The sequence below is a fragment of a genome, unplaced genomic scaffold (assembly GCF_019419815.1).
Source record: "Pyrus x bretschneideri cultivar Hongxiangsu unplaced genomic scaffold, Pyrus_bretschneideri_v1 Contig4, whole genome shotgun sequence".
Taxonomy (NCBI): Eukaryota; Viridiplantae; Streptophyta; class Magnoliopsida; order Rosales; family Rosaceae; genus Pyrus; species Pyrus x bretschneideri.
Window position 1 is genome coordinate 10,076,567 of NW_025999723.1, and position 12,792 is coordinate 10,089,358.

Here is a 12,792-nt window from a genome sequence, read left to right on the forward strand (position 1 = left end):
GCTTCACCTCAAGACGTGAAATTCATATTCTCCACAATACATAACAAACTTAATTACATCTTAAAATTTCTCATCCAAATACACCTTCAATTCGAAATCCTGCACATCTTTCTAACGACAAAAAGAAGAAATAGAGAACTCAAACTACTAGTAATCCACAATAAAAGATAGGACGAGTGCCGTTTGGACAACAAAACAAACTACAGGTTTTGTCTTCTTGATACTAATTTTTCAAGTCACATCCAATATGCTTTTATCAATTTTCCCTAGTACAGATATCCACTATCCTCTTTACGTTGGCTACGAATCAGACTTAGAGACTAATTAAAAAGGTCCTTTTCGGGACTTGAATGTAGTAGCACTTTGGAATTTAGGCAACGAAAACAATAGGTCATCCCCTTCTTAGGAGTTTGACATGCATTCACATGCAGTGACGAAGCCAGGAATTCTCGGGAGGAGGGGCGAAATTTAAAAAATTTAGGGTCCCAAAAAAATGTGAACATTCATTTGAGGTCTAAGTCCAGAATTTGCAAGAAGATTATTTGAACTACCCGTAATATTCATAGGAGAATTTGCACTAACCGAAATATTCATAAGAGGATTTAGACTACTCAAAAATAGTTGAAGGAGGGTTTGAACAATAATATTATTTGAAGGCTGATTTAGCACCATTTCCTGTTGTATTGTCCTATTACTTAACTGTATAATTATCAAAGTTTTAAAAGATGCTAAGCTCTAGTCGGATGATGGACATGACTTTATACTTAGGCAAGGACCTAGACAAATTTGAATAAATTTATTATACACCGTATAAATAATTGTCTATTTATTAAATAGCTTATAATATCCAAAAAAACATTGATTATAAAACATATAATATATAAAAATATTGACAATTTTTCTTCATTACTTTGTTGAATTTGATGGTAAGAGAAAAAAAAAAAAACAAATAATTAAGAGTTTGTAATATTTTACAAATTATTTTTTGAAGCTCGTATAAATTTATAGTGAATTTTAATATAAATAACAATGTCAAACAAGTGGCTTAAAAAATATTGGAAGAGTGGTCAAATTAATTGGACATTAATTAAAAAATAAAATAAATTTCAATATAAATTAGTTAGGTGGCGCAAATTGATTGGCCAATATTTAATAATAAAAAACAAATTGTAATTATAAAAGGTCACGTAGGGTGGGTTGGGAGAGAGAGAAATTTCTCTCTTCTTCTTTTCTCTTCTTCTTCGTTAGAACCAAACCAGAACTTCATTTCCAGTCTCCAGAAGCTGCAAAATGCAGATCTTATCTCCTCCTTTCTTTGGCCTAGGTTTTTTTTTTTTTTTGAAAAAGAGAGAGAGCCTGTGTTGCCATAGAGCAAGGAAACCCAAAAGACTAGAAAACCAGACGGAATTTCATCACTTCCGACGAGACTGAAGGGTTGGAACCACCGCTCCTGGGCTTGATTTCCGGCGAGGGGAGGGGCAGCCGCCACTCCTTGCCCTCACGTAGCTTCGCCACGGTTCACATGCACTATTCCACCAACCTTCATGATGTATAAGTATAACCTTAATTCCTAAACGCGATAGGCACTATGACTGACTACAATTTGATCCCTTCCTGTGTTCCTAACTTTTGATATCCCAACATACACTAGTAAAATAAACCTGCTTCATCCAACAAGCTCCACCTTGTTCCGCTCGTTTTGCACCATGTTGCTAGTACTCATTGGTCGTTTGCATCCGAACGATATACATAATGCTAATCTAGCAAGAAGGAAATGTGACAAACAAATTTCGTTTCGTAAAACATGATCAGCTAATTATTAAGTCTTGGTCTGCTTTGCTACTCAAACAGTGTAGATTGATTCAATTCTTTTTTGCTGTCCAAACTTTACCCCATATGGAACGAATGTCTATACAAATAAACTAGTGTCATCTTCAAACACTATCTTCATGGTCACTTACCATCTCTTTTTTTCGTTCTCTTTAATTTCTACAATGATGCTAATAAGGACTGCGATCAAAATACTAAAACAAACATGACTTCAATTTAATAGTGGGTTGACCAAAGATTGGAACTAAAATAACCCTTAATTTAATTTAATTAATTCAACTTTTCATGGTCACGAGTCTATGTTTTAGCACACGCTTAAAGTTTTCATACTTTTTTCTCTTGATACGATGTAAAGAGGAAGATCTTGTGTAGCAATTAGGTTCTAAAAGATGTTAGGTGCTAGTCGGGGGTGTGCTGGGGTCTAGCGCCTAGGAAGGGGGCATAGACGAGTTAGGCAGATTTAAGTAAATTTTATTGTATATCATATAATTAAGTGCCTATTTAAACTTAAAAAAAAATACAAACTTGTATTGGGATACATAAATTACAAAATAAAACTATGTATAAATTATAAAGTATTAAAAACATATTCAAAACATGGGGAACAAGTATATAGTGAGTGTTTATTTGAGTATTCCACATGTTTCTTACATTTTATTGAAAAAATAAAATGTAAAGTGAAAGCTATCAATTTTGTGTATAAGTGAGAGTCGCAACTTAAGCTGGTGCCTAGGCGAGTCTAGGCAGGCTAGGTGAACACCTAAGCAGGTTTAGGTTCATTTCTTAATTTTCAAACACCTAAAGATTAATTGGCCTAAAAATTAATTGGGGCAATGGTTAGCCGTCTAGAACCCACAACCTAGGCGGTGCTGAGTGGAGATTTTAAAACAGTGCGTAGCTATGATGATATTGTAAATAAAAGACCTACGTAACCCAATCCCCATCGTCCAACTATTGCCTACACACAGTAGTATAAGGGAAAAAAAAAAGGACAACAAACATTTTAAAAATTAAAAATTAATAAATCAAAAGATAAACAACAACATAGAAGAAACGTGAGGACATTCCCTTACCCTACATTTGTGCCCCATATAGTATTTAAAGAATTTTTCCAACTCATACAATTTTGTGGGTTATTTAACAAGAAATAGTACAATAAACTTTACTAAAGTAATATACCATTATTCTAATATTCTATAAGTCCTTCAATATGATATTAGGAAACGATCGATTTGAAATGAACTTTTTAAACCGGCATCGACAGCATCCCAGATAGCTGTTAAGAAAATTAGTTTCATATAATTTTCTGAGCTAGAACTCTTTATAATTCTGCAAAAGGATTAAAAACAAACCAAGGTTCTTATACCAAGTAAAAAATGACAAAAAATTGTGGTTTTGAAGGGTTTACTATGATGTTGTGAAGATGTGAAGGCAACAGAAAAAAGGAAAAGGGTTTACCATAAAGAAGGATTAAACGATCGGACTAAGATTTTATTTCCTCTTCTTTTTATTTCCTTCAATCCTCTCATCTTATACACTTTTTATTTTGTCTTTCTCTTTTTATAAAAAATTAATATAAAATATTGATATGTCTTAATTGTGATCATTCAAATAAAAAATAAAAAATAAGAAAAAAATAGAAAATAAAAAATAAAAGAGAGAATCCTTTTCCTAAACGATCATCTCCTAAACGACCACGTCGCAAACAGACAACCTGAAAGACTTGTCCCCACATGCACGACTCAGAACAAACGTAAGGGCACGTGTCGGCTGTATTCCACAAGCTTTCTAACGTACAACCACCAGATAAATGCCACATCAACGAGCCAGCAATGGAAACCCTAAGAAAATGGGATACCAAGTTTTGACCGAGGGCAGGTGGCAAGGAATGAATGGGTGACGTGTGACAGGTGACAGACTCTTGTCAGAATGCAACCAATTTTATTGGTTTAAAATAATATCCTTTGGTGAATTAGTTAATGTTTATCGATTTGAATAAGATTTAAGATTTAAGGTGTGGGGTTTATAAATTGATCGTTTGGAAGGAGAACCAAAGTTGGACACGTTCTGATAGGGACTTGATCATAGCCATTTTCATGGCTTCGAGTCGAAATTGGAAGTGGCTTACCTAAGTCTAAGCCCTATCCTTGAGAAGTTTTTAATCGTAAGTATGAAACTTGGTTTGGGACGGAGACCTATTACTCACTAAGTTTAGGTTCAATGTTAATAATATGATAAACATGACAAAGTTTAGGTTCATTTTGCTTCCGAATTAAAAAATTCTTGGATTCACCACAATCACAATTTCTGTTGCAGAAAATATGGTATATAGAAATTGAATCTGAATGTAAGTTTAAACTACGATTATTTCAAAGATCCGGAATAAAAGACACCAAAACCTAAACAGAGATTAGAAGAATATTTGTGACATCATAGATTCATATTATATATATATATATATATGTATATAGGTCTCACAAAATCAACAAAGGCGGAAGGTTCAATGTTGGAACGTGATTCACGTTGCCGACACTATATGGCTCACTAGGAGAAGACTTGGCTAGAGTTCTCTGTATTGTTCAGATTACGAAAATGACAAAGGCATTTTAAAATCATATCCTAAACAATTTAAAAATCACTAAACAATTTTAAAATTATATCCTAAACAATTAACAAAGACAGCTCGGCTGCAATGCTAGCTAGAGAGCTCTAAGTTAATGAAATAAAAATCATATTTATTATATGGTATGGCCTATGAGTAATTTATAGGAGAGATGTTTTGGTATATTTAGAATACCGTCATCTGTATTTTTTAAAAATTTAAAATCAAAACATGTCAACAATATTATCATTAATGTTTATAACACGTAAAATGTGATACTAGGTAACAATTGCCCTGCAAATACATAAAACTTCTCACAATTTAGAAAAGAGAATGGAAAAAAATCGTCATGATGTTTATAACACGTAAATCATGTTGATTAATTCAGAGCCCATGGATTGTGGATATAAAGGAGAATCCCAAGTCACTAAGTCACAAAACCCAGTCAGACCAAAAAACCATGACATCAGACGCACATTGCTTAAGGCCTTAAAAACCACGAATTCCATATCATGCATTTATCAGAAAAAGCACACACGCACACTCCCAAAACATTCTTTCTACAACCACCCACAAAACCCTATTAGGATTTTCTAGTTAAGCTACGAAGATCCTAACAAGATGCTCGATCCGATCGAATATTCGAGTCCCTCGGCAGAAGATCATGAGACTTTCAGCTGTATGAGCTCACCGAGAGCTGCTACTACAAGGAGGAAGAACAACAAGAACAAGAAGAGGTTTAGTGATGAGCAGATTAGGTCACTGGAGTCCATCTTTGAGTCTGAGTCGAGGCTTGAGCCGAGGAAGAAGATGCAGTTGGCCAAAGAGCTAGGGTTGCAACCGAGGCAGGTTTCTATTTGGTTTCAGAACAAGAGAGCCAGATGGAAGTCCAAGCAGCTTGAGAGAGAATACAGCATATTGAGAGCCAATTACAACAACTTGGCATCAAAGTTTGAAGCTATGAAGAAAGAAAAGCAGGCCTTGGTTGTTCAGGTAATTATTCATTCATTCTGGTTCTTTAAATATGCCTAATTGAAGAACACTGCTTTTCCTTACCTGTAAGAAGTCATTCTTTGTTAACCATAAGTTCAGACTAGTGCATGTAAAAGTAACTCATTAAAACCATAAAAAAGGAAAAGTGTAAGCACATGTCATATATAAGAAGTAATGAACCCTCACAAGTCCGGAACAAGACATTTTTCACTAATTTTAACATGTTAAGATAATCAATAACTGATAAATATGTCTTATTTGTGACAGGTTCAGAAGCTGAATAATTTGATGATGCAAAGGGAGAATCGTGGGGAAGATGTAGCTATGAACAATGGCATTGATGGTGAGTCAGATAATGGAGATGCCACCAATTCTGAATCTGATCAGGTGAAGCTTGATTTTTCAGTGGAAAAATCAGAGCAAGGAGAACTTGGGGTGCTGTCAGATGATGATAGCAGCATAAAGCCAGCGTACTTTGGACTGGAAGATGAATCGAACCTTGTTAACTCAGTGGAGTATGTAGATGGTTCCTTAACATCAGCTGAGGATTGGGGGAAATTGAATTCTGATGGTCTTTTTGATGAATCAACTGGTGATTATCAGTGGTGGGACTTCTGGTCTTGAAACCAGAAAATGTGTGTATATAATGAAGTGCTTCTTCTATTGGAGTGATCAAGAGAAAGGGGCTTATAAACTCATCAGAGTTACATTAGCTTTTGGAGATTGTTTGTTCTTCACCATGTCACTTGCAGACATTGTTTTACACTCAAATCACTTTGATGTCCTGTTTAATTACGATGTTGCAATTCTGATATGTGGGTCTATGTCTAATCTTGGAAAAGTAACATCATAAAGCCCAAAGACACACACATGTGTGCTTGACATCAACTAGAATTTTGTAGGAGTTGGTATGTTGCTCAATACTCTGAACCTTGATGTAGCCTTTAACATATGTGAATTTGTTTTATTTTTGGTGTCAATGACCTTTTGCACACACGCACACTCAGTTAGTTCTAACATATGTAATATGTTGCTCAACACATTCATTCTACTCGTTGACCAATCTCGACAGCGAGTTGGCACGTTCGCATTCACTGGAAGAATGTAATTAGCTATTTAGTTACTCGATATGCAGGTCACGTAGGCTAAGTAGTTTTTAAGGTTAACATGTTTGGAACGACCAGTAGGACAAAATGCTAAAAAACTACGAAGTTCATGACCATCGCGACCTGCTATGTCAAGAAGAAAACAACGATGGAAAAACCGCCAGGAAATCAGACATTTGCAAATTAGGCAATTGTGTATTCTAACGTAGAACTGGCACATGATCCTCCTGTTGCCGTCACATAAGACTATGTAACACATTGAGAGGTAGCAATTAATCTGAACTGCCAGAAACACAGTGCATTGGCAATCACAAAGACCACTAAGCTTGCTGATTTTGACCCTCTAGAAGGGATAGTTGAGGAATATCATGATGAGAACAATAAAACCTCAAATGTACTTCCTAAGATGTCCATTTGGTAAAGGCTTGAAGAGCACACTAGACATTTCGAGTTTACCCTTGAACAGGAAATTAGCCCTCTGAGTCTTAAACAAGACATAACAAATTAGTACCACAAGGGAATATAGCGAAGCCAAGAAACGACAAATCGTTTGCTCACAACATGAGTTACTGAGATTCGGCAGACTAGAACAAATTCTAGCGCCGAGAAACAACACCAAATATAGCCCCATCGAAAAGAAGATGATTCTTGACGGGATAGGCCATTGCCACCACAGTTCAAGGTATATTAAGCAGACATAGAGTTGATTTAGAGTCACTATATGGGCCATTATTGTTTTGCAATTTCGCTAGAACCGACAAAATGGGTGCCAACAATAAAGAAAGGGCTGGTGGTCTCGCAGTTTATTCATCCTTATCTTCCCTACGCCAAGAAATACAAATATCCTCGAGGGTTTAAGATTCTTGACTTTAGCATTTTTAATGGCGAATCAAGTCTCTCCTTGTTAGAACATATTGCTTGGTTTATTGCTCAGTGCGGTGATGCTAACCATGACTATCATAAGTTGTGACTGTACAACTTCTCATTGACTTCGGTCGTATTCTTGTGGTATATAAAATTGTCATCAACTCAATACAAACTCGGGATGACTTCGTTAGGAAGCTTCACCAGCAGTTTTAGTCTCAGTCTCCTTATTTGCGAGAATGGCTCAGGCACCTGAGGATATCTGGGAAGTAGATATTGGATTCTCTTAGGAGTGAGATTACTTGCAATGCACGCTTATCGTTAGATTGTAAGGATTCTTAGGAAACCTGTTGATTCCATACTAGATTAGGTTCCTAAATCTTGTGAAACAAGATGGTGACATCGCGTATTCGTTAAGTCAGCTCCATAATGGAGGCTGTTGAGTCGATGATCGAACTTCTGAGGTAGGCGTAGTTCGATTTGTCTTTCTCCGGCCTTGAAAAATCATGGTTCCATAATTACCCTTAACTAGGCATTGAAAACGACTTGTTCTCCTTAAGGATGTGTAGTTACTTAGAGGCCAGGCCTTTAGGAGTCAATCTGAGTGCGTACTGTTTTCTTTCTTTCAGACACGCGACGTATTAACTTTGTTGCTTGTGAATTTTTTATGTTCTAGATTCAGCTGTGTGATCTCGAATATTGAGAAAGAGGCATAATAATGATGAAAGATGCTAGGTTACTTATGCACATTAAACAAGGAATGGCTCTCTATATCACCGAGCAATTATGAAAGACGCGAGGTTACTTGTGCACATTAAACAAGGAACAACTCTCTATATCACCGAGCAATCTTCGCTCTTTGAACACACAAATCTCTTGGTGAAACTTTCTAGACTCAATGGTGAAATCTCTTGGCACTTTGCCTTTAAATAACTTTATTGCACTGGTGGTTTTCGCATAGCATAACAAATCTTGTAAAGCTTTTCACAGCATGTTCCATAATATTCATTCTTTGCCCTCTTGTCTACAATGTCCTCATTGCAGTCTTCATATACAGGTTCAACTTCAAAAGGGCTTTAAGATTCTTGTAAAAGTTCTTCTTCATTGTAGCTGTCTTCATGTTTTTTCATAGAAGTCTTCAAACGATGAGTGAACTTCATCAGAGTTGATGATCTTCATCAAATCTACTTGATAATTTTCCCAGGGCATGCTAAGGATGAGGGCTTGTCTCCCCCCAAATAATTGTACCTTTTCTACCCTGTTCATGGGACTTTGATAATAAACGTATACTTTATGTATTATAAACACTTCCCATTTCATCCAAGTCATTAATCCAGTTTGAATAAAATGTTGAAATTTTTTCATCCCTTGCCTCCACATCATGCAATAATTTTAGTAATCCAACAAATGCCTTCAAAATAAGCTAACTTCAAAGTAAAAAGTAGTAAAGTAGAGTACGAGCAAGCTTGTGGCCCCGTGGCATAGCTCAAAACCTTTCTTGGTAACCTTGATTCGGAAAAACACTATGTCCCAAACTTGGCATTCATAATGATTCCCATTGCGACTATCGGAGCGCTACCTTACTCCAACACTAGGTCTAATGCCCATGAAAATCCTTTACTCTATACTCATAATTTATTTGTCAAACTTAGGATAAAAAAAAATGACAAGTCTTACCCAGAATATCCTCCAAAGTTCATTTTTGAATAAGCGTTCCTGCTTTGATATGATGTCTTGTTTGTTCACCTTATCCAATTTCAGGTATGAGGATTTTAGATGTTGCAACGTGTAACAGAAAAGAGGCTGGGTTCCCAATCTAGATTGCTGATCCATCCCTAGTGAATCTTAAAATGAAAATTCGTTAGGGACTTGGTTGCCTGCATATGGGTCGGAAACACTTAATTGAATCCCATTGCTAGACCTTATACGTAGGACCTGAGTGTTTCTTGTCAGACACCACTGACCTGACTTGGCTCAGGAACTTTCGTGCACCAGAGGTTTATTGGAATAAAATTCAACCTGGGGATTTCCTAGTCTAGATACCTCTTTCAGACCTGCTTAACACATGGTGTTGTAGTATGTATTTGACATAGTACACTGGTCTGGATAGAAGTGATCATACTCAGGGTCGGGATACAACGTATTTTCCCTACTCCTAGCCCGCCAATCATTACAACATTTATTACTGTTCGAGTCTCCCAAGTTGCTAATCGGACACTACAGAGTGGGCTAAATGAAACTCCTTTGAACACTATCACTTTGAGTTGTTTAGACTTGTAGCTAGCTAGGGCTAGGCATTTAATAAAATAAAAAATAAAAATAAAAACCGAGTGAAGCGCTCGAACCACACTTTTTGTTTTTATTTTTTAAATTTTTGGTGATTAAACTGAACCGCATCAATCTTAATCGATTTGGCAATCGGTTCCCAAAATTCTTAGGGTGCAATTAACCGAACTAACCTTCATATATTTAATTTAATTTTGTAATCATAATTAATACGTGTAGTAATATAAACGGTTAGTTTTATGAGTTACCGTGTTTCACCACATGAACACAAAACCTGATTAGCTTAAGAGTCTTTTAGAGAAGAATATGAGGCACCATTTGGAGAAGGCAGCAGCTGCTGCCTTGGTGCTCTCATTGAGATGATTCATTTGTGCTTTCCTTTAAGCAATCACTTATCTTGGTGCTATGTTCTTTAGTTTTAGAGAGAAAATTTCTATGTATTTTCATCTTTACACAAACCGATAACCGACCCAAACCAACCTGCCTCTATCAGCTAATCGACCTGATCGGTTCTAAGCCTAGTTGGTTTCGGTTTGCAATTTTGGCCCAACCGACTAGGTCGATTTGCTTTTGGTTTTAGCCCAAAACCAACCCAACCCAAACTAGCCCATGCCCATGCCTACTTGTAGCTATGCGAAGTTTCAAAGTTTTGTGTGATTTGGACTTTTAGTATTCTTATTACCGCAGAAAAAAAAAAAAATTGAACAAGGACGTAGCATAACTCTAAGAGTGTTACACCCTTGTTTGCTGGTCTCAATAAAGTACCTTGGTCTAGTGTTCTCAGTAAAGCACCCTAGTCTAGTGGTCTCAGCAGAGCACCTTTATCTGGTGGTCTTAATATTGCACCATTGTTTGGTGTTCTCAGTAGAGCACCCTGGTCTGGTGTCTTAGTAAAGCACCCTGGTTTGGTGGTCTCAACAGAGCATCCTAGTCAGATTGTCTTAGTATAGCACTGTCCACTAGAGTATAGGCCATTAGATAACTGACCATTTGGAAGAGGTGGTCTATCACTGATCAAAGTGTCTCCTCCATCCAATGGTGATCTAGTCTATAATAAAAAAAGTCTTCCCTCATAGTGATGACGTGGCAACAGTGGACCGAGTCATTTAGGAGACTCGCGTTAACAATAACTAATCATGTGAAGCTTTGCCGTCCTTGATGATGCAAGTCAGCCGTCATAGTCTTGCCTGCTAACTACATTAGAGAAGTAGCAGAGATGAACAATTACCAAATCACGAAATGAATGAAGCTTTTGTATTAAACTCAATGAACTAACTTTACTATCTGTTTACAATAGCTATATATAGCTGACTAGAGGACTAACTAACTCTTTCAACTAACTATTACATCATCCAATCCTTTACAACTGTTTTGATGAGCTGGCAAAGATGAGTTGGCAATGATATATTCAACATCCCCCCCTCAATCTCAACTGGGTTTCCCAGGTTGAGATTGAATGAGCATAACTCAAAATGACCTATTCGGGTTTGAAGAAGAAGATGACTTGGCTTTCGCAAAATCAACTAGATCATTGAAAAGAGCATCTTCCTGTTTTACTTGTTTTGTTGGGGTAGATGAATTAAGGGAGAGATTCTGAGTCTGTCCCACTAAGTTGTCATAAGATGAACCAGATCCGCTGCCTGGAACGCTTTGTTTCTCAAAAAACTGTTTGTCTCTGGTTATACCTGGAAGACGGAGGTGGAAGGCTGACAGGAGAGTGACCCTTGCCAGGAGACTGAGGATTCCCTAGAGACTGAGTATCCCAAGGAGTAGGAGTAGCTCATCTATAGATTTGCTTCTAGGAGTCGGTTCATCATATACAGGCTTTCTCGTGAATATAGGTGATGGAGTTGTGTTTTGGGAAGAAGGGGGTGAGGGTGATAGTGGAGTTAATCGTGAGGTGGAGCTGGAATGAACTGGAGCTGCAAAGGATGTGGATTCTGATGTTGCAGATGATCTTTCATATTTGTAGGCTTTTCCACTGAGATAATCAATCACACCAGGACCCAGAGTGATTGGCCTTTGCGAATACGGTGGAGGAGGAATAAGTGGGCTGACTTACACAGGTTCAGCCTTGGCATTGGCTGATCTCTGGCCCTGTCCTTATGAATTATCTCTTGATGACCTGTGCGCTAGTTGGGAAAATTCATCCTCGGACTCATCATCCTCATGGTTCACATTCACAAGTGGCACAACTGAAGATTATGCTTCTCTTACTACAGTTGTAGTTCCCTTCACAATATCATCATGCTGAGAAATTACACGCTGCAGATCATCGTTCAGTGCCAATCCCTAACATAGAAGCTCCTCATCTGCAATCTCATTCACAAGAAGCCTGACACGCTTTTGGTATGAACGACACTGATTAACAAGGTCAACAATCACTTCTTCCTTCAAACCCTCAGGATTCTTAGGATCCAAGGCATTAAGCATTTCCATCAACACAGCTGCAATTCTACGAGCATTCTGAATCTCTGGCAAGCTAAGGCTCGATGCATCCGACTGGAGAGAAGCCTGAATGGCAGCATCATCATATGATGTAACAGGAGAAACTACTAGCTAGGTCTGGGGTGGAGTAAATATTGGAACACTGTTCTCTTCTCTTGGTGGAAATTCAACTCCAGCAGACCTCAATTCATTATATGTTGCATAATACTGAGGAAATCGTCCCCTTGGTCCCCCAAAAGCTTCTTGCCATGTATCTATCAAAATTAGTATCTTTTCCCTAACATTCAAGTCTGGCTTCTTCTTTACTATTTTGACCATTTCATGCAAGATATCACGCTCAACGATCTGCTGAAAAACATTCTCACCACAGTTTTTGCTCATAGTCTCCAATGCAAAACTATGAAGTGCTTCTAGTCCATGTACTCCTAGCCCTGCTCCCATCATCAATGAGTCATTTGTTCTTGGTGTTTAAAGGTGTCTCAAATAGCAAACACTAAAATATGGACAAATGGACGCACTGCAGATTGATCCTGAGCTTGAAAATGCATTTAACTGTCACTTGCAGGACCATTGGTTTTGTATCCAGAAAGTGAGTGGAGAGTGGTATAATTTCAACAGTCTTTATGCGGCAACATTGCACCTCTCAAATTCTCAACAACAATA

At 37.3% G+C, this 12,792-nt stretch overlaps 1 protein-coding gene and 1 pseudogene across 1 annotated transcript; one reads left to right on the forward strand and one right to left on the reverse strand.

The window, feature by feature from the left end:
• The first annotated feature begins 4,859 nt into the window (after nucleotides 1-4,859).
• LOC103956381 (homeobox-leucine zipper protein ATHB-12-like) lies at nucleotides 4,860-6,405 on the forward strand. Its single transcript, XM_009368350.3, has 2 exons — nucleotides 4,860-5,425; nucleotides 5,693-6,405. The coding sequence occupies exons 1-2, from the start codon at nucleotides 5,054-5,056 to the stop codon at nucleotides 6,047-6,049; spliced, it is 729 nt and encodes a 242-aa protein (XP_009366625.2). The 5' UTR covers nucleotides 4,860-5,053; the 3' UTR covers nucleotides 6,050-6,405.
• A 4,737-nt stretch (nucleotides 6,406-11,142) lies between these two features.
• On the reverse strand, nucleotides 11,143-12,520 carry LOC125468916 (annotated as a pseudogene).
• Between the last annotated feature and the right edge of the window lie 272 nt (nucleotides 12,521-12,792).